Source organism: Equus caballus, chromosome 24 (assembly GCF_041296265.1).
Source record: "Equus caballus isolate H_3958 breed thoroughbred chromosome 24, TB-T2T, whole genome shotgun sequence".
NCBI classification, from domain to species: domain Eukaryota; kingdom Metazoa; phylum Chordata; class Mammalia; order Perissodactyla; family Equidae; genus Equus; species Equus caballus.
The window spans coordinates 32,969,146-32,995,279 of record NC_091707.1 but is presented as its reverse complement, the minus strand read 5'-3'; the positions used below and the strand labels follow the sequence as shown (position 1 = coordinate 32,995,279).

Here is a 26,134-nt window from a genome sequence, read left to right as displayed (position 1 = left end):
CACCACCCTTCTCCACAGACCTCAGGGTCTCAAGAGGCACGTTTCCAGAATGTGCACAGAGGGAGGAACCCTTCCTCTTTGTCCATTTAGTGACTCTTATCTGCCACCCTTCTTCTCTCCCTTCCCGTGTCCTCTGTTCATCCGTTCCTCCTTCCTGCTAACTCGGCCACCTCTGCTCTTCCCCCAAGGCCTAGCCTGTTGCTTTTGGGGGATCTAATAAGGATCTGCCCGCTGGGCTGGAGGCAGGGCCAGGGGGCCTGGGCTGCCTCTTCTCTGCCCGTGAGCCTGTTCTCCTGCCTGGCAGACGTGAATGAGTGTGAGCTCATGCTGGCCGTGTGTGGGGCGGCGCTCTGTGAGAATGTGGAGGGCTCCTTTCTGTGCCTCTGCGCCAGCGACCTGGAGGAGTACGACGCTCAGGAGGGGCACTGCCGCCCGCGGGTTGCTGGAGGTGAGCACAGCCCATACTCCACCCTGTTATGCACGACCACTCTATGGCTGACAAAGCGCTTCCACTGCCCCAGCCCAAGAGGGAGCCTGGGGGGGGGGGGGGGGCCGGGGCAGTGTGGGCAGGGGTGCAGCTTAGGAATGGAGTCTGGAGAGGCAAGGAGTCTGAGTGTGGCAAATGTCAAGACAGGAAGGGGCTCTGCTCTAAACCAGGGAACAGCCAAGAGGCTACAGGGCTGTGATGACCCTACAGGAGGGTCAGGAAGCTCTGATGCCACTTAGGGGAGCCCCAGTGATCTCAGATTGACCTTGGAAGGACCCTCAGTCCAACGGCAGGGAGCCCTCGGGCTGAGGGAGGCCTTGAAGCTGAGCTAAGCTCGACTCTCCCTCCCTACTCCACCCCAGAGCTGCCGGGTTCAGCCTCTCACCCCAGGCTGGACTAGGACTCAGCTGGCCTTCTCTGACTTGGGGAAAAGAAAGCAGGACCAAGGATGAGGCCGGGTGGGAGGCGCTGGGGTACGGTGTGGACAGAGAAATGGGCAGAGGGCTGCGCACATGGTATGCAGGGACTGTGGGCACCCCACTAGAGTGGAGGAAGACAGGGTGGAATGCTGCAGAGAGGAACTGGGGTCAACACCCGGTGATGCCACTTAATAGCTGGTGGCTGTGGCAAGTCACCTGGCTTCTCTAACCTCTGTAAAAGGGAGCTGATGATAATAATACCCACATCATAAGGTTGCTGAGAGCATCAAGTGAGGCAATATAGGTAAAAGCATTTTGTACACTGCAAAGTGCTATATAAATGTTAAATTTTAAAAATACATTCAAAGGCTAGGGTGCCCCAGAGAGGAACAGACAATAAAAGGGGCATCTATCACACATAGGTCAGAGTATCCCCGAGGCCCCGCCAGGGGACCACCTCCCAGGCCCCACCCGCATGGAATGCTACTCCGGGCAGAACAGCCAGCCACACTGCTCCAGCCTTCTGGGCCGGAACACCACGCAGGCCGAGTGCTGCTGCACCCAGGGCGCCAGCTGGGGAGACGCCTGTGACCCCTGCCCGGCTGAGGACTCAGGTAAGGCCCCAAGGGTCCCAACTCCTCTCAGGGTCAGCTCTTCAGGGTGACACTGAAAGAAGGGGAGAGAGGAAGGGGGCAGAGCCCTTCTCTCTCTGAGCTTGGATGCCTCCCTGCACAGTCGAATTCAGCGAGATCTGCCCTAGTGGTAAAGGCTACATCCCTGTGGAAGGAGCCTGGTTGTTTGGACAGACCACGTACACAGGTAACTCCCTCCTCCCCAAACTCCACTCACCTGAGTGGGCCCAGCCTGGTCCTCCTGGGGAAGCTCTGCATGCAGCCTCAGCCTCCCAAGCCGCTTGCACCCTTCCTGTCCTGCAGGGCCGACTACCTGCAGACTTTTAGCTGGAAGTTCTGACCTGAGCTCCTCCTGGAGTGTCCCCACAACCCCACCTCAGTTTCTCTGCTCCCCCGAGGCTAAACCTTCCAGGAACAAACTATGATGCCTTGACTAACCCGGGCAGAGGGACAGAGCTGGGAGTACTGCTGTACAGAGGCCAGAGACAGCTGCTTACCTCCCTGGCCTCGCTTACACAGCCAGAAACTTGGGGGAACCCATATCAAAGTGGGTAGTTCAGGTACGAGCCCTTCATTGCCCTGCTCCTGAAGCTGGAGAAGGAAATAAGCAAAACAGAAGTAGCTTCTCGAGTGCTTGCTGTGTGCCAAGCACTACTTGAGGTACCTTACGTGTATTAACCTTTAATCCTCACAACAACTGTAAGAGGTTCAGCAGCAGTGTCCACATTTGTTAGGTAGGAACTGAGGCAAGAACTGAAGCAACTTGCCCAAGGTCACCCAACTAGCAAGTGGCAGGGTCAGGACTCAACCCAGCAAGTCTGGCTCTGGAGCCCCTAGCCTTAGGGAGCGCTCAGACTGCTTCTCACCTTCCCCTCACCTCAGCTCTGCCCCCCACAGATGCCGACGAGTGTGCAATGTTCGGGCCTGGTCTCTGCCAGAACGGCCGGTGCCTCAATACGGTGCCTGGCTACATCTGCCTGTGCAGCCCTGGCTACCACTACAATGCTGCCCACAGGAAGTGCGAGGGTGAGGACACACGCCACCCCTCCCCACCCACCTCCCCGGCCCCTGGCTGAGTGCTCCCCCAGCCCTTGCCAGCCAGCCCCATTCTTGCTGTGAGCTCCCCGTCCTGGGGAAGATGCCTACTGCAGCAGGCAGGTCTGAGGTGAGGGGAGCTCGGGGGCTGTCAGGGATTGCACAAGGGGACCTGTTGGAAAGGCATCCCTGGGGAGGAGCCTCCCAGGCTGACCTGGGGCAGGGGAGGGGGAGGCAGGGTGCTACCTCTTCATCATCAGTTACTGGAAAACCCCCTTCCATAAAGGTGGTCTGTGGGCAGGTGCCTTGGCACTGCCCCACATGTTCCTCCCGTCTTCCTGCCACTGCAGATCACGACGAGTGCCAGGACATGGCCTGTGAGAACGGCGAGTGTGTGAACACGGAAGGCTCTTTCCACTGCTTCTGCAGCCCCCCCCTCACCCTGGACCTCAGCCAGCAGCGCTGTGTGAACAGCACCAGTGCCATAGGTCAGTGGGCCTGGGGCGGCAGGGCAGTGCGGGGCGTGGACCTGGGCTGGGGGTGCTCATGTGCCTCTGTGCCCTGTGCCACCAGAGGACCTGCCTGACCACGACATCCACATGGACATCTGCTGGAAAAAAGTCACCAATTATGTGTGCAGCCAACCCCTGCACGGGCGCCGCACCACCTACACAGAATGCTGCTGCCAGGATGGCGAGGCCTGGAGTCAGCAGTGTGCTCTGTGCCCCCCGAGGAGCTCTGGTGAGGGGGCGGCCGGTGCCTGCTTGGAGGGAGGGGGAGACACCTGCAGAGCTGCGCTGGGCCCAAGGGTAGGGATGCCCTCACCCCGGAAGGGCGGATTTAGAAAGGAGTAGGCCCATCAGAGTAGTGGCCCTGTCTTCCACCCCTGCTATCTGGGGACAAAGTGGGGCAGAGGGTGGGATTGGGAGAGAAGCACTGCCAGGAACTCTCAGAGGTCACCAGTCCTAGCATGCTGCTTTCTCCTAGGGGCAGTGAGCTGGGGGAAATAGCACAGCAGGCTTTAGCTGGCAGGGGTTGTACCCAGCTCCCTCTCTCCCTCTTCCCTGACAGAGGTCTATGCTCAGCTGTGCAACGTGGCCCGGATTGAAGCAGAGCGGGAGGCCGGGGTCCACTTCCGGCCAGGTTATGAGTATGGCCCCGGGCCCGAGGACCTGCACTACAGCCTCTACAGCCCAGATGGGGCCCCCTTCTACAACTACCTGGGCCCCGAGGACACCATCCCTGAGCCACCCTTCCCCAACACAGCCAGCCGCCCAGGGGACCACACACTGGTCCTTGAATCTCCCCTGCAGCCCTCAGAACTCCAGCCCCACTATGTGGCCAGCCATCCAGGTCTGTGTTGCTGCAAAAATGGGGACGAGGTGGGCACCGAAGCTGTTTCACTTCCGTCTCCTCCACCTGCTGATCACTGCCAGCAGGGTGAGGACGGGGAAGGGAAAAGACCCACTGAGCCCTCTCACGGGTCACTCAAGGGACAACTCAAAATGCCTGAGTCAGATCCTCACAACTCCCCCTGATAAACCAGCACAGGGGACACAAAGAAGTGCAGGCCACCGTCCCAACCTCAAAAGCTTCCCTGTGGGATTGAGAGAGCAAGAGACAGCGGGTACACTCCAGTCTGTTGTTCTCCCTCCTCGCCACTGAGAGTATGCAGAATAACCTGCTCTCCAAGTGAGCTGAAATGAGAAGGACGGACTTCTAATCCCTTTAAAGCCCCACTGTGCTGACTCGGTTTGTAAGTGGCAGTGAGCCCAGCACTCAGGACTTGGATGGATGGACGTGGTACCTGCCACAGCCATAGCCACCGTGTCAAACTGATTAAGACTGCACTGAGATTAGGGAGGGGGTCTTTTCCAGGGGCGGGGGGTCACTTAGAGAGAGAAGAGGGTTAGGTATATCTCACAGAAGTTTTGCTGTGTGTCATGAGGGTAATCCCCTTTTGCTGCCAATCCCCTCCCCACAAAAAAAAAATATGTAAAGATTTTAAGGAAACACCCTACCACCAACCACAACAAAACCAAAACTAGAGAGACACCCAACCCAACATTGTGGAAGCAGTGAATACCAGCCTGCTGGAGGCTTCATTTAAAGGCCTCCCCCACCTATAGTGACACACAGTTTTTTAAAAGAGTATTGCCTTTTGTTTTAGCATCTTTCTGTGAGAGTTTTTTGACTCTCCCCACTCCCACCCCAGAGTTCAATAGGAGCTGCCCTTTGCAGCAGAGGGTGAGGCTCCCAGGGTTGGGTACAAAGCCTCAGCTTCCTTCTCTCTCTGACCCCCTCCCACCAGAGCACCAGGCTGGCTTCGAAGGGCTTCAAGCAGAGGAGTGCGGCATCCTGAATGGCTGTGAGAACGGCCGCTGTGTGCGCGTGCGGGAGGGCTACACCTGTGACTGCTTTGAAGGCTTCCAACTGGACACGGCCCACATGGCCTGTGTGGGTAAGTTTAGAATCAGAGTGGCAATGCAGAGGGGCAGGATGGCCCTGATGGCTCCATGTGGAAAAGTCAGACTGGCCCACTGCTCACTTAGGGATACCCACTGAACTAAGGATAACTGGAAAATCCACTGCTGCCCCCTAGTGGGGCTGTCTGGTGCCAGGCTGGGTGGTAAGAAAGCTCCAAAGGTCTAAGGCTGTATTTAGATAGCCCTTTCCATGGAGGTTCTTAGAAGCAGGGACAAGAGAGCATGCTCACTCTCCTGGGCACAGTGTGGGCTCACTACCACCTGCTTTGTGTTCTTGAGTTGCTTATTTGGGGGCTGTGACCTCTGCCTCTAGCACTTATAACTAGGATTCCACTGCAGGGTGGGGGCCAGGGCTTCGTGAACAGAGGGGCAGAGGTAGCAGGCAAGAGGCACTTATGTTCCTACAGCTCTCTCCTCCTTCCCTTCCTCTTAGATGTGAATGAGTGTGATGACTTGAACGGGCCTGCTGCGCTCTGTGTCCATGGTCACTGTGAGAACACGGAGGGCTCCTACCGCTGCCACTGCTCCCCAGGTTATGTGGCTGAGGCAGGCCCCCCACACTGCATCGCCAAGGAGTAGCAGTGAGGGATCACTGTGGGCAGCTACCTGGAAATGGCCCTAGCCACAGGCGGGGCCCTTGAGGAAGCTTTCCTAGCTGGGAAGTCACCATGAAGACATCAGGCAGGCCCCTGCAGCCAGCTCCTGGCCAGCCTTGCCTGCTATTCATCTTCCAGCTTAGCCTCTGGCTGTGAGCTTCTGTCATTGCCACCACGCTGCCATGCCCTTGCTTGGCTCAAACACCACCAAATGCTTTAATGCTTCAGCCACTGGCCATGAGGCCCAGTCTGCCATCTCTCCTGGCCTTGCCATGGGATGCTTACCAAAGGATGGCCCTCATCCACCCCCTCAAGCTATGCAAACATGCAAGGTCCTCCAGCCTCACATTGCAGACACCCTTTTCCAGCCATGATCCACGTGTCATCCTGATGATTCCACAACTGGGTTAGAGGCTACATCTGCCCTTGGATGGTCCTTCAGAATCTATGGAGTGAAAAAGGATTGGAGGAAGTTTGGGCAGTGACTCCAATGCCACCTCCCAAGAACCATCACCGCCACTCAGCCATTCTGGTCTGAGCCAGATTTTGCCCATCCTGTAGCCAGTTCTGTGGCCCCAGGGAGAGGCAGAAGATCCCCTCATCTCAGAGAAGCAAGACTGCTACTAGCTTGCTGAGTGTAAGAGACACAAATGAAGGGGGGCAAGGAGCCTGAGAAAGCAGCAAGAGGGCAATATGAAAAATACGGGGAGTTGATAAGAAAGGGGAGCCAGGGTTTTATGCAAGTCTGAAGAAAATATTCAGTAGCTTCAGGTAAATAACCATTCAAAATCCACTCAGCGATAGCTCCTGTGCACCACAGCATGGGCTGCCACAAGGCAAGGCGCCCATCTCCGAAGACCTGTGTTAAACACATACTGCTTCTTACAGGAAACAAATCTCTCCTGGGCTCTCCTTTTGTGGACACCAGTTTGATGTGCTAAAAATAAAGAGGTCTATTTTCTAGCTTGTGAAATACAGTGTAGTCTTGTTTAGGGGAAGCCAGATTGCCCACGTTGTTTCTTCTCTCTACTCAGAAGCCTCTGCCTTCTCCCCCTTCATAAAAAGGATGGCTGGCATCCCTCTGAGTTTACAAGTAGAGACCCTCTCCAACCTGGGCTAGCTGGGAGTTTAGAACCACGGTGGAATAAAGAAATGTACATCTGGGTTCTTCTGTTTTTGTTTTTATTTCATCTTAAACCAAATTTCTTACCATGTTGCCTAAGTCTAAATATTAGAGATGAGGCCGTGCCCACCCCCTTGCCAGCTCTGCCAATAGCCTATGATTGGGTCCAAATGGGAAAAGGTTCTTTACTCAGCTGAGAGAAGGGAAGCTCTGACTTTGCATTTCTCTGAGGAATGGCAATGTAAATGAACACGGCTCTGTTCCAGAAGACATGCAGATGAATGCTATTTTCTTAACTTAATCAGTCCTGTTCTACTGCTGCTCTGATTGTCAGCCGTCACATCATAACTTATTGAATGCTTGCTACGTGCCAGGCACCATGTTGAGTGCTGTACACAAATTTCATTTAATCATCCAACAATCCTACTTACTATGTTTATTCCTAATTTACAGATGAAGAAATTGACAAAGCTTAAATAATTTGCTCTAGGTCACTATACAAGTTGAGGTGTTTTCAGCAGACAAAAATATATACTTCTTGAACACAGGAAAATATTCTGACTTCATTCATAATAAAAAGAAATGCAAGTTAAAACCACACTGAGACACTTTTAAAAAATTGTCAGATTGGCAAAGATCAAAAAGTTTGTTAAGGCTCCTAGTTGGCAAGCTTCTGGAGAAAGGCACTCATACATAGGCTGACAGGAGTATAAATTGATACAACTTCTGAAGAGGATAATATAACAATGTCTTTCAAAATCACAAAAGCACTTACTCTTTGAATCAGTAATTCCACTTCTAGGAATTTAACCTTCAGATATATTCTCACTAAGTGTGAAATGACATATGTATGAGGTTATTTATTATAGTGTTATCTGTAATAGCAAAAGATTAGAAACAATTAATTGCTATGGAGCCCTAAAAAGAAGGAAAAAAACAGCGGCTCTAAATGCCTTGATAAGATAGCCAAAACAGATTGAGGTACAAAGGAAGGCTGTATAACAAAGTGCAACATATGCTGCTATTTGTCTCAAGAAAGGAGAATTGGATATCCGCTAACCTCATCCTTGCCACTCCACCTTACACCCTTATTGCAGAGAACTTACCATTCCTCCATATACCCTGCTGGCACTGCCCCTCCTCCCAACCCTCGCCTTCCTGCCCACCCTTCCAGAAACATTTCATGTATATACACATAGTTCCTTGTATTAAAAACACAAATAGCATATGATCCATGCTGTTCTGCACTTTGCTTTTTTCACTTAATACATACTGGCACATCGAGAGCTGTCTCATTCTATTTTATAACTGTATACCATTCCATCCAATGGATAAATCATAACTTATTTAATCAGTCCCCCTGTTAATGGACATTTCCGTGGTTTCCTATCTTTTGCTATTATAAATAACGCTATAATGAATATTCTTGTGCATATGTTATTTCACATTATATCTACGGGATTATGCCTGTGGGGTAAATTCTTAAACAATGGTGGTTTGTGGGGAAGGTGACAGGGTGGATGGGTAGAGGATTGGGAGACTTTTCACTGTATCCCCTTTTGTGTCTCTGTGTTTTGTACCATATGTATTACCTATTCAAAAAAATAAAATATTTTTAAATACAGCTGCTGGCCATAGACTACTTAAATGTTCCCTCTCTTTATATATTTGACTATATTTTACAATGAAAGCCAGACAATAATTATTTTAAAACTTCTAAAGCAAACTTCCCTTAAGCAGCCCTGGGGCACTTCTGTGGAGAAATGGCAAACAGGGATTTTAAAAGAGCAATCATAAACATCAATGCCAGATACCCAGGAAAGCAGAGGAGGTGCCTGCCTTTGAGACGAACATGCAAAACCATAATAATGTTGCAGCGGACAGTGTCAGGCCCTGCTTATTGCGTGACATCAGCTCAGGTCCAGAGTTCAAGTGAGGGCTACACCATAACGACCAGTGCTGCCCACTTCTCTGTATAGGATGCTCCTGCCAAATGTCAACCTGCACTCGGGTGCTTTGTAACAAAAGACCAAAATAGAACTCAACTCTCAGAAGAAAGCTAGAGAAGGAAGACTATCTTCTTGGACAACCACTTTAGTAGTCCTTCCTAATCTCTTACTTATGAACCTGTTTTCTCCTAATCCCTTGTAATCAGTCAACACGCCCACACAGAGAAACTCAGGGTGGGTGGGCCACAGATAGTTTATATGTCACTAGTCACCATCAATCACAAAGCTGAAGAGTGTGATTCCACAAGATCTGGCCTTGACCAACAACATACAGCAGATTCAGGGCTCCCTTGCCTTTGGTTCTTGCATGCTCATGTTTTGCTAAAGCAGAGGTGGGGCATGCTGCCCCAGGTACTCACTAGCTTGCACATGTTAGATAAAACCAATTCTGCAGCAAACAGGGCCTTGATAACCTCCCCTCGAAAGTAATGGAGAGGCAAAAAAATCTCCCAATTGATACTGGAAGAGTGTAGTTTTCCTAAATGAATTTGCAGTGAGCAAAATTTGTGAAAACATCTGCTGGCTGTTATGGCCTGCCAGGAAGAAGGCATCTGGTCAGAAAGGGTCTGCAAAAGATCAGAAACCCGTTTTACTATTCTGTTTATTCCAAGCAAACCACCCACTGTTCCCTGGATGCTATCATTTCCCTATGTCCTGCAGTCTTAAAATTTCTACATCAGCTCCCTCCAACAGAGACTTCTTTTTACCATTTCAGGTTTCCCCACGAAGTAAGGTGATTTTTCTCAAATCCACCCTTTCTAAACACAAAATTCCAATTCTATTAACAGTAGGTACTTACATATACGCATTCGAAGGGACTCTGCAATGTTATGGTTTATTGAGCAACTAAAGCTATTATGCTTGTGCTCAGTATGAGTTTTAAAATCACCAAATCAATATATAACCCACAAAAATATTCATGAAGAATAGGTTCTAACAGTTAAAATGTAGCAAAATCTCTTTTTAAGGAGGGTAAAAGGACTTAGTCTGCATAGAAAATAAGGATAAGTCAACTAGCACATTCAGGAAGAGTAAGGTGAAGAAGAGAACATTTCATTGGCCTTTCTCATCCTCTCTGGCCTACTAGCCAGTGTTTAAGTTACCCAATCTGTGATCCTGATGCAAAACAGAAGTACATAATGACTTTCTCTAAAATGAAGCTTTTATCCATAGCTTTACACATATGTACAACCAGTTCTGAAGGTCAGAGAAGTAATTCCAAATTTTGGAACCTTGGAGGCTTGACAGAATATACTGGGTTTCAACCAATTATTAAATCTTAGGTAACAGCATCTAGAGGCTTGGCCTTAGACTTGTGTAGGAGAAATTAAGAGTAAAAGCTTCATATTCTGAAAACAACAGTGGTAAAACACTCCTGGATTGAGGGACATAACCTTGAGAGAGGAACATGATTGGAAGAAAACCTCTAGAATTGTACTAATCCCAGTTTCCTCAAACTGGTACAAACGGTAGCAGGCTCTGGGTCCCTAGTCATCGCATCAAAGTTTGACAGAGAAGGATGACCCACAGGAGCAGCCTTGCTGCGCTTGAGGATTGTTCAACACTTGAAATGAGCTTCGGATCAGTTCTTGGCTGAAGTCCACCTGGGCCCCCTTCACGAAGGCCAAGCTATCAGAGTCCACCACCACTCTTGCCCCACCCTGTTCAAATACCCTGAAACGACAGGAGGAAGGCATTAATGAATATCACAGACGCCAAAAATATGACATCCTCTGAGCCCAGAGATGCACATTCTCTGTTTTCTGAAATACAGAGGAAGCATCTCTTATTACCGCTAACAGGTGCTGATTTTCTTTTATGCAAAAGAGTCAACCGAATGAATACTGGGAAATCTCGACATTTAGGTCTGGAATCTAGTCCAGCCTGGCTCTCCACCAACTACCCTACGGACTTAGACAGGCCAAATTTCCTCCTATAACTTAGTTATTTTGAATCAAGACAACAAATCTTCACAGTACCCCACTGTGGAAGAAGATGTGGTAAGCATCCTTAGCAGACCTTTTAAATCTGGAATAAAAGTGCACCTTACACTGGAGACACTTCCCACACATTTTCTGACGACCCACCCCTTCCTTCTTGCCTGTCGTCGGGGTTGATAACTGTATCCAGTGAAAATTTGTATTGGAATCCGGAACATCCACCTCCCTCCACCTCCAGCCTGAGGAATTCTGACCCTTCGGTGATTTCCAGAAGCCTCTGAAATGCAGGAAAGGGGATCAAGAATGCTGGGAAAGGGGAGGAAGAAGGGTGGGCCGGGGGAGGCCCCGCACTCCCGGCCCTCTCCAGGGCACCGCCCCCCCGCGTCCGACCTCCTACCTGGACGCAGCTCTCGGTGAGGTGGATCTGCCCTTCGTCCGCCTCGGGGCTGGAGGACGACGCTTCCCGAAGCGCCTGAGGTCCGCGGGAGGCCGCGAGGAGCCTGCTGAGCAAGGGACGAGAATGAGCCCGGGAGCAGAGGGTTGCCTGGCGACCTCCAGCCGGACAGCCTTGCCTGACCTGACGACCTCCACCTGGACAGCCTCACACCAAAGCCCCACCTCCCCCGCCGGCCTTAGTTTCCCCTTACTCCTCGCGGCGCAGAACCTAACACCCCTCCCAGAAGCCTTTCTAGGCTTGGTACCTGCCCCTTGGCCAGGGGGCGACCGCTCTCAGCGCCGCGGCCGTTAGCGATAACCGCCAGGTGGCCGCCATTTTCCTCCCCAAGCCCCGCCCCTCGCGTCGCCCCAATCCCCTTCTCCACCAGGGCCCCGGGAGGCGGGACCCACGGAGACCCCGCCTTCGAGCGCGCCTATTGGGTGGCGCTGGAGGAGAAGAGATTTGATTGGCTAGAAGTGCCCCCCATTGCGGCAGCAGGGACGCACCAACGAAGCCCAGGCGGAGCGCTGGCGACAGGGGCGGGGCGGGGCGGAGTTGGATCCCAGCCCAGCGGGTAGCCGAGCGGAGAAGATGGGCGGGGATAGTGGGCGTCTGGGCCGGGCCGAGCCGAGCTCGGCTCCCTGGAGCCGGGGGAGGGGAGGGGCGGGGCGCGGGCGGGCCTCGGCCTTGGTCGCTGCTGCCGGGTCGGCTGACCGGGCTCCTCCCCGAGCCCGCCCCAGCTAGTCTATCTTGTGACCGCGGCGGCCGCGGCTTCCTTCCTCGCGTTTGGAGCCTGCTCAGCTGCGATGCGTTCCTTGGCCGCCGCGTTCCTGCTCCTGGCGCTGGGCGCCTCCGCCCTGGCCAACCCGGTGCATTTCAAGGACTGCGGTGAGTCTCGGGCCAGCCCAAGTTCCCGCGCCCTCGGCGGCAGCCCCCGCCGGCACCGCGCGCTGAGACACGCGGGCTGGGTCGGGCGGATCCCGCGGGGGGCCGGGTTCAGCTTCGGACCCGTGGTGGAGTGGGCTGGAGTGGGCTAGGGTGGGGGACTCGGTGAAACCCGACCCCTCACAACTTTGTCTTTCCTTGGAATGCGTGTTTGGGGTCCGTGGACTGTCCTCGAGGTGGGGCTTTTGCTGAAGTTTCCTGAAGTTTGTAAGGCAGACAGCCGAGGGTCCTTGTGCAGCGCTGGGGGTGAGCGGTGGGAAGCAGAACTTCTTTTTGTTTCTGCCTTCTATCTTGGGTGACTTTTCACTCCCCACTCCGTTTGCGTTTCCTTTTCATTTCCCATTGCTGACAAGTCAAAACTAAATTCCCCTTTTCATGATTTATTCCGTTAGCGCTTTCTTTGGGCTATGGAATTTTGTGGTTCTTAGTTTTTCCTGCCTACAAAACTCGTGTTCCTAGTCACAGTTTGTGACACATAACCCACTCTTGTCGCTGTGATTAGAATCTTTGTTGGGAAATACAAGGGGTGGGGGGAAGGGTAGAAACTGTGAATTCCATTAGTCAAGTCTATAGAATTAATTGTTCGAGCAGAACTTTTCTAAGGTGGAGAGGTGTAATGATAAATGAAAGGGGCGTGAAACTGAGTTTATAAAATTTGTGAGCTGGAAGGAAACTTGGAGCATATAGTCAATCATGGAATTCCAGAGATATTAGGTAACTTACCCAAAGTCATACAGCAGAATAGGAACCAGAATAAGTTTGCTCTTTTATATCCAGTGCCCAGGTAATAGTAACTGCTCAATAAATATTTGTTGGAAAAAGTAAATGAGGGAATAAATGCTCTCTCTGCTATGTCATCAAAATTCATCTTGAGGCAAAAGCAAAGTTGGGGGCTATGGGACAGGACTGGTTCAGGAATAAAGACTCTTGGCCTGTTAATATGTAACGAATGCTGTTCCACTGAACCAGGAGACTGGCACTTGAAAGGAGCTATCATCACCTCAAATTACTACCTTTTTCTCCATTGAACTTAGTGGCCAACACTTGGATGAACACACTGTGTTAATCTTAATGACTCATTCAATCCTCACAGTCCATTTTACAGATGAGGAAGCAGGCACAGAGTAACTTGCCCAAGTTTTCACAGCTAGCAAACGGTAGGAAGCTAGTGGGTGTTGGTGAGCCACTTTGGGTTTCAACTGTAACATTAACATTTAAAAAAAAAAACAACTAAGGAAACTAAATCCAGACACTGTTCTACTCATTTGGAAAAAAGGCGGTATACACTTTATGGCAAGAACTTCTTAAGGGAAGGTTTCAGTTACAGATTGTCACTTCACTTTTGAATTGGGCAATACAAGGTAAAAGCCTGGGACCCACATCAAAAGGCTTTTGAGTTCCACTTATGCCTCCTTTCCCCTGGAGTGGCATTTCCTCAAGTGAGAAATGGGGCAAGCAAACTAGTTTTGTAATTTTTCAAGTTAGAACTGAGGGGTTTGTTCCATCGACGTTGAAAGTCCAAGAACCTCTTGTCAGCAAAAAACTGGATGAAGGAGCTACAAGTACTACCGTTTACTGAGTTCCTGCTCAGTCATGTGACCCAGCCTTGCAAGAAGCAGGCAGAGGCTGGACGTTGAAAGCTTTAGCATAAGCACTAATTTCCAACAGGTTGTTGATTGAAGTCCCAGATGTCCACAGAAGATAGGACGGAGTGGAAGAGAGTGCTTAGAGAAGAGGTTCTTGCGCGTATAGTTTGAGGACTTTGCTATGGTGGAGAAGCAAGCCGGGGGATAAGGGACTGCAGGGTATTATTTACAGACCTAGCTGGAGCAGCGTTTGTCAATATAATGAAACTGTTCCACCCAGGAGCAGGCCCGGGCTGAGAAAGCAACGTGCCTCTACGTGAGCTTCTCAGTGCATTTCCTGCCGGACTGAGCTGCCTGCTGACTGCGAAGCAGATAATGCGCTCTCACCCTGCAGTTTGCTGTCTTCGTGCATTCGACTTTTGAGACAGAAAGAGTCCATTGTATCCGCTGGATCCATAATTTCTACCCACAGAGTATATTTGGAGTGAGAGGCCCACCTTTTGTGTCAAAAGGGAACTTGCTAACCCACCCAAGGGCAGCTATTCTAGATTAAATTCATGGACTGAATCCCAACGTGATGATAATAGTGAACACTTACATAGCATTAGTCTGTTCCAAACACTTATCTAAGAGCTCTGTGTGTGTTAGCTCACCTACCCTCTGAAGGAGGTACTCTCATTAGCCCCAGAGAGGTGAAGTATCTTGCCTTGAGGTTACACAGTAAGTAACAGAGTCAGTGAGATTTCAAGCCCGGGCATCAGGTCCCAGCGTCTCCCTTGCAGCAATGTTGGCCAAATGGCAGAGCTTAGCTTCCCCTGTTAAAGGCAGTGTCAGCAGGCGGTTTGCTTGCATCCTCTCCCATTCACCTGTCCGCTTTCAGGGGCCTGGATGAGGTAATGGGATTTTAAAAGATTTGTACTTAACTTTTTTTTGGTCAAGCATCTCTTTTGTGAACAAACGGCACTTTTATCCTTGTTTAGACTGAATTTTTTTTAAAAAAGACACACACCCTGCCTTAAAGACACTTATTTTGAAGAACACAGGTTTCCAAAGCACACTGTACATCTGTATATCGCAGATGCATGCTTAAAATTGTTCTCATCAGTAGGAGTATGCGAAGTGTGGAGACCACTGATTTGGAGAGACACCAGGGCAGAAGTGAAAGATGGAGGGGGAGAGCAGTTTGGGAGCAGCCAGTCTCAAGATTCCAAATGGCAACAGTAGCACAGAGACTTGAGCAGTATATGTGCTGCTTTAAAATCCTGGAAGGAGGGACGGGGATGGTTTTCCTGGGCATTGCCCTCCCAGGATGTAGAACAGGGAGGGTTGGCTATGTATGTGTACTTAATAATTTCCTTAATTTCCCTTCACCTATCAAACATGAACAGTGTCCTGGAGACACAGCTAGAGGAGAATGAGCTCACCCTCATTGGGAGAGCAGAGCACCTTCCCATTAGGTAGGAGGCAGCCGAGGTGGTTTATTTTCCCTCCTGTTCCAATTCCTTTTTCTTTTGTAGGTTCTCAGGTCGGAGTTGTAAAGGAAGTGAATGTGAACCCATGCAGCACCCAGCCCTGCCAGTTGCACAAAGGACAGTCTTACAGTGTCAATGTCACCTTCACCAGTAGTGAGTAAATGTGGCTTTACCTTCAAATTCATCTTAAAGCATAACATCAGTCCCAAGTATTGGCATGAGCATGGGAATGCGGAGGAGGGAATTGCAGTCAGGAAATCTGTGACCTCCCTTCCAACTTGTGCAAAGCTAGGATTCGCTACGCCCTTAGACACCTTTCTCATGCTGGGTGCACATATGTCTATTCCCCTGAGTCCATAGCTGCCAGACTCCCTTTAAGCAAACAGGGAGATTTCCATGTGTTCACAGGCTAGAGAAGACAAGTTGATTTCCCTCTGTCCTATTTTGGTCCATTTTACACAGCAGGCTTTTATGGGAATGTCAACTCTGTTTCGCTACGGACTGCAGGGTGTTAGTACAGACCCCAATTCTATAGACTTTGGAACTCCTCTAAAATGTTATTTAATTTGCTTTCCAGCTATTAAGTCTGTGTTTTGCCTGAAAATACAGGAGCAATTAATACTTAGTTTCTGTAAGCTCTAGGGAACCCATTGGGGACCCATGAAACACTCAAGAAATCTGAGCTATCTTCCTCAACTTGAAGAAATATTATTGGAACTTCTTGCTTTCTCATACTACGTTCATCACCTTCAGATTCCCCAGGATCTAGACAAATGCAAAGTCTTTATTTCTAGAAAGGGCATCTACCTTGAATCTTTCCCTCATTTTCTATCCCATGGAACTAGATTAGGCAATCCAATAAGAAATCTCAGGGCTGGCCCGGTGGTGCAGTGGTTAAGTTCACGTGTTCCGCTTCGGTGGCCTGGGGTTCGCCAGTTCGGATCCCAGGTGCAGACATGGCACCGCTTGGCAAGCCATACTGTGGCAGGCGTCCCACATATAAAGTAGAAGAAGATAGGCACGGATATTAGCTCAGGGCCAGTCTTCCTCAACAAAAAGAGGAAGATTGGCAGCAGATGTTAGCTTAGGGCTAATCTTTCTCAAAAAAAAATTAATCAATTAAAAAAAAAAGAAATCTCAGAGTTTCTGTCATCTCTTTTTCTTAAGCCTAAAGACAGCTCTAAGTACTAGAGTTGTTTTTCTCCTGGATGATACCCTGACTCCCCTATTGTTCCAAACAAAAAAGTACCTTCTAAGCAAAAATAACCCCCAACCCAGACAGAAACACTTGGATTTGTTTTTGTTTTTTTTTTTTTGGAAGATTAGCCCTGAGCTAACATCTGTCACCAATCCTCCTCTTTTTGCTGAGGAAGCCTGGCCCTTAGCTAACATCCGTGCCTATCTTCCTCTACTTTTTTTTATATGTGGGACGCCTGCCACAGCACGGCTTGACAAGTGGTACAGAGGTCCGCACCCGGGATCCGAACCAGCAAACCCTGGGCTGCTGGAGTGGAATGTGCGAACTTAACCGCTGCGCCACCTGGCCGGCACCTAGCCAGAAAGAAACAGTCAATACTCTGAATCTCCAGAATAAGCTAACAGCTTGTGACTCTGGTTGCCTTCATTTTATTATATTTATTCTTTCTGCCCATCTTGTGAGATGGAGAGTGGAGGTTAGCGGGGACTGTAGCTCTGTCTAATCTTACCCAGTTTCTAAAGGGTTACCTCTTTCACTACTGTTACAGCCCATGGCATTTCTGTGGAGATGCCTTATTCCCTCTTTTCACATAGCCTTGCATTTTATTCTTGATTGCTAATAGAATACTTTGGGCGGGTTATTTGAGAATTCAGAGGCCAGTCTCCTAAAACTCTTTAAGATGTACAATACACTTTGACAGAGCTGATGTAAATAGTAAACAGAAAGTTTACTGCCAAAGATGAGTTGCCTTGTTGGATAAGGTTATTTATCCAGGTGTCTCTGATTCTCTTGAGAAACTGTGAAAGGCAATGAAGAGCAAGGTGGTGTGAAGAGCGAAGAAGAAACCCCCACTGATTACTTCTTATTTGCATAATTCAGTAATTTTTCAAGTTTTGGAGTGAATGCTTGCTCTGTAACATTCACAGAGGTGCTAAGCATAACTACAAACAGACACAGACCCTAGGAATTAAAGGGTAGAGACTTTATGATCTGCTGTCATAGCAGTGCTGTTGCTTAAGAATATATCTGAATTTTGTGTTTAAGAGTTGGGAAATAGGCTGTTTCCTTTACTCTCTGACTCTCTGTTTTTTCTCGCAGATACTCAGTCTCAAAGTAGCAAAGCTGTGGTGCATGGCATCGTGTTGGGTGTCCCCGTTCCTTTTCCCATCCCTGAGCCTGATGGTTGTAAGAGTGGAATCAGCTGCCCCATCCAAAAAGACAAGTCCTATAACTACGTGAATAAACTGCCAGTAAAGAGTGAATACCCCTCTGTAAGTGACATTATCAAGGACACTGGAGGCCTTGTGACTAGATTAGAAATCTGGGGGCTGGCCTGGTGGCATAGTGGTTGAATTCGCATGCTCCACTTCAGCGGCCCAGGGTTCGCCAGTTCGCATCCTGGGTGCAGACCTACACACTGCTCATCAAGCCATGCTGTGGCGGCATCCCACATAGAAAAACTAGAAGGACTTACAACTAGGGTATACAACTACATACTGGGGCATTGGGGAGAAAAAAAGAAGAAAAGAGGAAGCTCGGCAACAGATGTTAGCTCAGGGCCAATCTTCCTTGGGAAAAAAAGGGAAATCTGAGGAGAGGGAGCAGGAGGAAAAGATTGGAGTAGGAGTCCTTCATCTCTGTGATGAAGCAGCAAAAGCCTAAGGGAAAGGAGATAAGTTTGAGTGTGGGAATCATGAGGTAGGGCAGATGTTTTCCATTGTGCCCCTTTGTTCTTGTCTGTAGCCTAATGGTTAGCCTGTTTCTAATGGTGCCATTTTTATATACAGTATGCTACTGGATTCTCACGAATCTCTTTGTAGAGGTGATGTCATCCCTATTTTACAGATGAAGAAATTTGAGCCTTCATGTCATGCAATATGAACAGAGTCCACGCCACTAAGAACTACTACAGCCTAGATTTAGAGCCGGGTCTTGTGACTCCAAAACTTGTGCAATGTTAAAAGATTTTAGCAAGAGTTCAAGATTTCAAGTTGTCATAGCGTTGTCATCAGAAAATCCTGGTTTCTCCAATAATCTCTTGATAAGAGAGCGGTAGTTTGTTAGCTCCACAGCTGGGAGGTAGCTTTTTCCATTCTTTCTCCCCTCCACACCCCTCCTCCTTCACCTCTCACTGACCCTGCTATACCTACTTCTTTTTCTACAAACGCTTGTGAGATAGAGCCTGCTGGAATGGGCCTATATTAAAGATATGAATCTTGGGGGCCAGCCCTGTGGCCGAGTGGTTAAAATTCCATGTGCTCGGCTTCAGCAGCCCGGTTTCGCGGGTTCAGATCCTGGGTGCGGACCTACTCCACGCCTGAGCCATGCCATGGCACCACCCACATACAAAACAGAGGAAGACTGGCACGGATGTTAACTCGGGGCCAATCTTCCTCACCAAAAAACCCAAAAATACAAAAAGATATGAATCTTGATAAGAATGGGGTAAGTAAAGGGATTACTTTTTTCCATGAAGAAAAAGCTGCATTCTTGAAAGGAAATCAAATAGAACCCAGGAGCAGTCTGGCCGTTTATTTTCTAGAAATACCAAGTAATTAAAGAACATTCTAAAGAGACTTTAATGTTGGGCGTCTGTGCTTAAAGGATGTCAAGAGTTTTTCCCTATTGTTTTTCTCTTTCTCCAGATAAAACTGGTGGTGAAGTGGGAACTTCAGGATGACAAAGGCCAAAGTCTCTTCTGCTGGGAAATCCCAGTGCAGATTGAAGGCTAGAGCTGTTTGCTGCAGTATGTCCCTCTGGGGGTGAGAGAGCACGGGTGGAGGGACGCGAGGAGGAATCAGGTCCAAACTAAGTCAGTGCCATAAGATGAAAGGAATTTCTAGATACTGTTTTATGCCTCTCAAACTCCAAAAGCATCTATGACCCTGTCTCCTGAGAGCTCAGAACTGTCGCCCTTGTGATACCTTTGCAAAAGGGTTGAAGGAAAGGAGAGAGTGAGACTGTAGGGCTTGTTTTCATTGTCTTCAGTGTTTTTTGCTGTTGGAATAAGAAGGGTCCAGCCAGACAGGACCCAAATGAGGCTGCTTAGGGATAGTGGATAACTTGCCCGAGGGTTATTGGCCCTTGCGGCAGAGAACAGATCCCAAACCGTGTCCTTCTAGCTGGGATGTTGCACCTGTAAGTCCGTCATCTCCACGTGCCTCCTTGAGTTCAGTGCATCTGGCCAACGGTCCTGCTGACTGGACAGCACCTCCAGCTCCCTGCTTCAGCCGTGGTGACGCCCTCCGGAGGTATCCAGCGTTTCAGTCAAGGGGCGGTGTTCTGTGGCAGAAACTCAACTCTGGCTGCCTGGTTCGCTGTGGTTATCTCATGTCTCCTTTTCTGTCTTAGATGGTTTTCATTAAACTCAGCACTTGATTAGCAGATGTTTGATTTTTTTTTTTTTTAACAACGTTAACTTGTCGTCTCTTTATGCACCTAGAAATGTCCCTTCGAATAAATAAACACTTGGCAGTGTTGTCTTCTGCGTGTAGGCTGTGGTCACCTGCTTCTTGCAGACAGAGTGCTCTCTCAGACCCGTGGAAGGCCGACCCCAGTCCTATGGGCCCGGAGTGCAGTAGAGACGTGGCTCTTTCAGAAACTGCCTTTTCTCGTCTTTCTGCCCAGTTAGACATTACCTATCTATTTTACATAAAAGGACCTTCTTGTTTCCCTTTATTTTGCACAATTTTATGCCCCCAAGAGTGCTTGAAAGAAGCAGTGAAAGGCTGAATAGTAACAAGATCTGAAAGGTCGAGGGAACTGAATTGGGGAGGGGGCAGTGAGTAAGGTTACAAGTTGATATGAAGCATGGTAATCTTTGGGAACCTGCCATGAGGAAAGCCCAGAAGCTTAAAAATGAAATGTGAAGTTGTAGCAAGTAATAGCTAAGTTAATTAAATCTTGGAAGTGCCTGCTTTTGAAGTCCATGTATAAATGTGGGGCATATATTTTGCTGCCTGTTTTATTTATTTATTTTTTTTTTGAGGAAGATTAGCCCTGAGCTAACATCTGCTGCCAATCCTTCTCTTTTTGCTGAGGAAGACTGGCCCTGAGCTAACATCCGGGCCCATCTTCCTCTACTTTATATGTGGGATGCCTGCCACAGCATGGCTTGATAAGCGGTGCATAGGTCCTCTCCCAGGATCCAAACTGGTGAACCCGGGCCGCCAAAGCAGTAAGTGCACACTTAACTGCTGTGCCACTGGGCTGGTCCCTGCTGCCTGTTTTAATCAATGTACCATCAATCAGCTTTTAGCTGTCACAGGGATTACAACCCTATTCACAAGTGAATTAAATAACATGGACCTTGGAAAGCCATCTGTTTTGGGTTGGGGTCTTTATGCAACAAATGAGTCATTTGGTCCAGTTATTTTCATCCCCCCATTTTCACAAACCCTTGGATTTCTTGGGCTCGTGAGTTTCCCAAGAAAACCACCAGGGGACAGCCATAGATCGGGAATAAAGTTATCAACAGCCAAATTTACTAGTTAATTCCAGGAGCCAGTCAATCGCTGGACTCTTTAGCTAAGATGTTTTGTGTAACCTATCACATTGCATGTAGAGGGACAGCCCCCTCTTGTCTCACCATGCTGGACCCTAGGTATCTCGGTTGACTGCTGTGGTCTCTGGCTTCAGACTCCTGGGAGTCAGGTCCTGGCTTCATCACTTAAGAAGACTACCAGTGCAATCTTTAAATTCTTTAACCTCTCTGTGCTTCCGTTTCCTTATCTATTTAAATAGGGAGAATAACAGTAGGACTGTGAGGATTAAATGAGAGGATGCTTGTAAAACTAGAATGACCCCTGGCACATAGTACACAATCAGGAAATATTAGCTATTCTAGGAGACAGATATTGTTCCTCATCTAGAGATACTAGCAGGAAAATCAAAATTCAATCTGAGTGTGATATGTCACCTCAGAAAAATGAGACTCTGTGCACAGAACTTTTCGAGGTGCCTGGAAAAGCTCAGTTCTTATGTGTGTCTTCTCTCTCCCTATTCCCAGAAGACTCCTCATGTCATTGAGCTACCTGCCCTGCACTTCACAGTCCTGCCCTCATGTGTTAAAAGAAGACAGAAGGAAAGGAGTTCAGCTAGTGTGTACCCTTCAGTCAGAGCAGAAGGGTAACGCAGCAGCTTATGACTGTTTACCAGCCATCACAAGGCGCGTGGAGCCTGCTGCGGTGAGCTGGATACGGCTCCCGTGGGGGGATTAGTTTGAAAGGTCGTCTTCTGTACAGATGGTTCCCAACGTGCCCCCGAGTCGTTAAAACATTGAGAAGCACTGAATCTTAGGCTATATAAGAAAGGTCATGCTCTTGCCAGTGACACTGTCATACTTTTCTAGGCCACCGAGCAAGCCTTAGAGGCTTGGACACGGCTCCTCCTGCATGAATTCCAGGGTAGAAAAACCCCAAAGTCCAGTCGTTAAAAAAATGTGAGGGGGACCTCTGGTTCCAGGACAAAGGGAACCCAATACCTAGTATCTCCAATTTGGGAGAGTATTAGAGGGGAGGCCTGGCATTTAGTCAGATCTTCAGGCTAATAAAAAGCAGGAAGCATGGAGTAACCTTCAATCCTGTATGTTTGGTTTTGAAACCTTAGTTGATTTTTTAAAAGAAGCAGATTGATCTTAATTACGTTTTGCAAAGGTTAATGAAACAGTCTGTTCTCTGAGGACACCCACAGATGTAGGAAGGGTGGCTTGGCATAGGTGAGGTCTGAGCAAGGGGAAGATGATATGAAATTAGCCCTTCACGTCAGGTAACCCAAAGAACAAATGGTGCTTAAGTCAGAAATAGAGGTTGGGGGACGTAAAGGCCTGGGATCTCCAGTTGAGGGATGTGTGTGTGCACACGCGCGCGTGTGCTGGGAATGGGAGGGACAGTGTTGTGTGACCTGAGGTGAAAGTGGTGCTGGACCTCCACAGATGTTGCCTAAAAGAGTCTTTAGAGGAGTTGAGTCATTTTGGGTGATTGTGTCTTTTTCTATGAAGCGAATCCCCCAGCCTATCCCTCAGATTCCAGACTGAACCCTATTCACTTACAGCTGTCAGTTGACTAGCAACTAAATGGTCTGGGTGTTGGTTGCCATGGAAACATCTAAAAGGCCCATTGCTATAGGAACCTACCATGCTCTCCAAACCAGGGATTTGGTTCCTAAAAATGAGTGGAGGGGAGGGTGGGGGGTGGACCCTAGGAGGTGGGCTCCACAGGTGGTTTGGGGTCCTAGAAGAGGTGAGTGATGTGGGTGAGCGGGCCTGGCTAGCTGCTTATGACTAGGGCAGAAGAAGGGCAGTGACTTCTTCCACTTTCTGCAGGCATTCCCACCTGTTCTCTGTGGTAGCCACAGAGCACAGATGTTTGCCGTCCCAGATGGGAAGTAAGGTCCTGGGGCAGACCTAGCACGTCCGTGCTGCTACCCTCATCTGCAGGGGCTCTGAAAGGGAAAGTCTTGGTTCCTCTCTGCACGGCAGGCTGTTCTCCATTCATCATGTGTCCCAGATAAGCAGCCAGCAGGTCACAGGATCAGCTTAGCTCTGATTGCCAGTGGGTCAGGCTGATAAGGAGCCTGGCAGACAAAATGGATGGCTGCTGGCCTTGAACATGGCAGAGATGCTGGGGGTTCCAGGTGAGGAAGCAGGAGGCAGGCCAGCAACAGCAGTCTCTACTCTGTGTTAGAGAATTGTATTGCTCTGCTCTGTCCTCTACCCACCCGCATGCCTCTACCACAAAAGGCAGTATTGCAGATGGAGCAAAGTATTAAAGACGAGGTTTGACAGAGACTCTCAATGGATGCACACAACAGTTGTGAGATTCTTTTCTGAGGGGCCAGCCCAGTGGTGTAGTGGTTAAGTTCGTGCAATCTGTTTCAGCAGCCCGGGGTTCATGGGTTCAGATCCTGGGTGCAGACCTAAGCACCACTCATCAAGTCACACTGTGGGGTGGCCCACATTCAAAATAGGGGAAGTTTGCCACAGATGTTAGCTCAGGGACAATCTTCGTCACCAAAAAAAAAAAAAAAAAAGATTCTTTTCTGAGTTTTGCAATCGAGGGAAATAACTCACATCAGTGTTTAGTAGTAAGATGACCTTTTACTGAAACAAAGAAAAAATGTCCTAGTGGCTCTGCCATTAACTACTGTTAATATGTAATGTATAAGTTGAAGGGATTGGGCTAGATAATGTCTAAATTCTCTGTCAGAACTAAGAGCTTGTGATTCATTGCGATGCTGAGGGGAAGTTTGAGCGCCACGGGCAAGCGGACACAGACTAATCGTCCCTGTGAGAGTGTGGAAAATCCTGGAGTCCAGAGGGGCTTAGGATTGAGTCTAAGGCCAAGACATTTGATTTAGAGACCATCTCAGATATGTTTGGCCCAGGGGACTTTCATCTGATTCTCTACACTTCTGAGGTGTGTGGTCTTCATTTTCTCTCCTGATCGTGACTTCTCGTGCCTGGAGTTGTTGGTCTCAGCCAATCCCAGGGAACTTTAGAGTCTAGGAGCCTGGCACCAGAGAGACAGTTGCTTCCCAGGATCTAGGCTGCTCCACAGGACAGTTGAGCATTTCCTAGCATCTGTGGGGAGGTTTTCACTTTGGGAACACAGTAGTTGTTTATAGACTTCTAAACATTTAAGTTTTAAAAACAAGCTGGGTTTATATCCCACCTCCAACGCTTTCCAGTTGATACACTTTGGATAAGTTATTTAACTTACTCTTAAGACCTCAATGTCCTCAGCTGTAAAATAGGATGATAAGAATGCCCATCTCGGGGCGGTTCTCGTGATGACCTGAGGTGGTGTCTGCAAACTGTTCAGTGCGATGCCTAACTCTAATAAGCGCCTGATTATTATTATCCTCCTAGATAAGCGAAGGTTGCAGCCATGGAAACTGCTCAGTGGCCTAGAATCATAGGCATTTGCCATGGATTTGTCTTCCAAATTTAATTCCAGGTGCCATTCAAGACTGATGGGCTCCCTGTTGCCCTCCCTGTTTTTTGCCTCCATTAAGGCAGATTCTGATCCTCTTTTTGTGACACTCACCACATTCTTTTTCACGGGTAATTTTTGCGAGTCAGCTTACCTTCCTACTAGGCTGTAAACATCTTGAGAATAGAGACTGCCTTTCATCTTTAAGCGAATGCCTAGAACTCAGCACTCAGCAATTATTTAGTGAGTTTTTTTGATATGGGGGAACGTCGTGATTCTTTTGGTTTTGAATCTGACCACTTAACCGTATAGTAGCCTCGGTCTCCAAAGAGGGAAAGAGTAACCTTTGATTTGGCTTCATTCTCCTGAAGAAGGCCACGTAGTTCCCCATCCTGGCTGGGGGGTAGTTCTAGAGCAGGTCTCTGGCTCACATCTTGTAGAAGCCAGCTGTCATCTGTGTCCAGGACTCATTGACAACACCAGCTTGTAGGCTCCCGGGCCCTGGGCTCAGGAGGAAATGGCTCCCACTCACATCCTGGCTGCTGTCTGTCCAGTTCAGTTGGGCAAGCCTCCCAACAGCTCCTGGCTGCTCCTGTCTGGGTCAGGATGATGGCTCTGGAGCTGCACGTTGTATCGGCTTGCATCTGAGAGGGTGAGAGAAAGCGGACCCAGCTTACCCAACTCTCTGCCCCTCGGGTACGCTGAGTCTCTGCAGCCCATGGCAGGCCTCTCTCGGCTTCCCACCAGAGCTTGCCAGTGCTTGGCTCAGCAGAGCAAGGCCCAAAGAGCTCTCCGGAGCATCTCCCTGACTGTGGCTGCTGTGAACCATCTCCTTGCGAGGTGGGTAACAGGGAGAGCACTGGGGCGGGGAGCGAGGCAGTGGAATGAGTGCGGAAGTAAAAGCCTCTAGGCCTGACTTGCCCTGTGACCTCGGATGAATCACTTCCCCTCTTTTAGTTAAATACCTCATCGAGGCGTTGTATGGACAATAGGAAACAATGGGTGTGCACATGTAGCTTGGGGATACGAAGGCTGTTCATATTCAGAAAATTAACATCATAGGCAAATGGAGAATATTGGCGATGTATCCTTTGGATTTTCCTGCTTAGTTCCTGTTGACTTGGTGAGCTGGACATACCCACAGAAAAATCACAAGAAAAACAAGGTCCTGGATTTGATCACTATAAAAACAAGTTTAGGATTTGGCCACAAAAGAGATGTCTAATGCACTTGGCTCTCCAGGAATGTTTGCTGTCAGTCCCGAGGGCATAGAAGGCTTAGGCCACTGCTCGCTTCTGTCATCCCCATCACCGTGCAGTCTAGTGGAATTTATATGGGCGGGACAGCCAACACTTCCTGAGCACCTATTTTGTGCCAGGCACTGTGCTGGGCCCTGGGGCTGAAAAAATGAGTAAGGCAAGGTCCCTGCCTTCAAGGAGCTCAGAGTCTAGTGGGAGAGGCAAGCAACAAATTACTCATTGCGATACAGTGGGACAATGCCATGACAGTCACATGTACAGAATGCCATGGCAACCAGAAAGAAAAGCGCAGTGGGCACTGTGCTCTGGATGAGGCAGGGCCAGGCCAGGGGCTTCAGCTGGGAGTGTGGCTGGAAATGGAGATGTCTAATACTGTACTAGATCTTCATTCATCCATCCCTCAATTCTCCTTCTTTCATTCATTCAACAAACATGTCCCTGCCCTTGGTCTTCTGAGATTTTTTTAGAACATTTATTGTAGTGAATTTACCTCCTCCTGAACCGCTGGTCTTGGTTAATTTATTTTTACCTAAAGTTCCTCCTCCTTAACTTACTCTGGAATAAGTAAGCATATTCGGTT

At 49.0% G+C, this 26,134-nt stretch overlaps 3 protein-coding genes across 13 annotated transcripts in view; 2 read left to right on the top strand and 1 right to left on the bottom strand.

Annotated features, from left to right (window-relative positions):
- LTBP2 (latent transforming growth factor beta binding protein 2) overlaps positions 1–8,402 on the top strand; it is a 100,823-nt gene extending 92,421 nt beyond the window's left edge. For 3 of the 6 annotated variants that reach the window (XM_023628102.2, XM_014735714.3, XM_070250163.1), the window contains 9 exons: positions 305–448; positions 1,329–1,520; positions 1,642–1,725; positions 2,436–2,564; positions 2,924–3,061; positions 3,147–3,314; positions 3,645–4,013; positions 4,885–5,034; positions 5,493–8,402. In XM_023628102.2, coding sequence (XP_023483870.2) covers positions 305–448; positions 1,329–1,520; positions 1,642–1,725; positions 2,436–2,564; positions 2,924–3,061; positions 3,147–3,314; positions 3,645–4,013; positions 4,885–5,034; positions 5,493–5,638 — 1,520 coding nt within the window. In that variant the 3' untranslated portion in view covers positions 5,639–8,402. The remainder of the gene's footprint in view (positions 1–304; positions 449–1,328; positions 1,521–1,641; positions 1,726–2,435; positions 2,565–2,923; positions 3,062–3,146; positions 3,315–3,644; positions 4,014–4,884; positions 5,035–5,492) is intronic. The other 3 variants (XM_070250162.1, XM_023628100.2, XR_011432230.1) reach the window with 2 other exon arrangements.
- On the bottom strand, positions 6,821–11,545 carry ISCA2 (iron-sulfur cluster assembly 2). 5 transcript variants are annotated; one of them, XM_023628105.2, is made up of 5 exons: positions 11,429–11,525; positions 11,125–11,230; positions 10,889–11,004; positions 10,316–10,461; positions 6,821–9,353 (listed from the first exon to the last, which is right to left on the bottom strand). In XM_023628105.2, the coding sequence occupies exons 1-5, from the start codon at positions 11,497–11,499 to the stop codon at positions 9,343–9,345; spliced, it is 450 nt and encodes a 149-aa protein (XP_023483873.1). In that variant the 5' UTR covers positions 11,500–11,525; the 3' UTR covers positions 6,821–9,342. The 5 variants fall into 5 exon arrangements, with proteins under 5 accessions (XP_023483873.1, XP_070106266.1, XP_023483871.1 ...); XM_070250165.1 differs by having other exon boundaries at positions 11,125–11,227; positions 11,429–11,520; XM_023628103.2 differs by lacking the exon at positions 6,821–9,353 and having other exon boundaries at positions 9,371–10,461; positions 11,429–11,545.
- Positions 11,546–11,656: 111 nt separating this feature from the next.
- NPC2 (NPC intracellular cholesterol transporter 2) lies at positions 11,657–19,748 on the top strand. Of its 2 annotated transcripts, none has more exons than XM_005605326.4 (5): positions 11,657–12,051; positions 15,212–15,319; positions 17,463–17,635; positions 19,010–19,110; positions 19,487–19,748. In XM_005605326.4, the coding sequence occupies exons 1-4, from the start codon at positions 11,970–11,972 to the stop codon at positions 19,094–19,096; spliced, it is 450 nt and encodes a 149-aa protein (XP_005605383.2). In that variant the 5' UTR covers positions 11,657–11,969; the 3' UTR covers positions 19,097–19,110; positions 19,487–19,748. The 2 variants fall into 2 exon arrangements, with proteins under 2 accessions (XP_005605383.2, XP_005605384.2); XM_005605327.4 differs by having other exon boundaries at positions 11,757–12,051; positions 19,010–19,126.
- Positions 19,749–26,134: the final 6,386 nt, after the last annotated feature.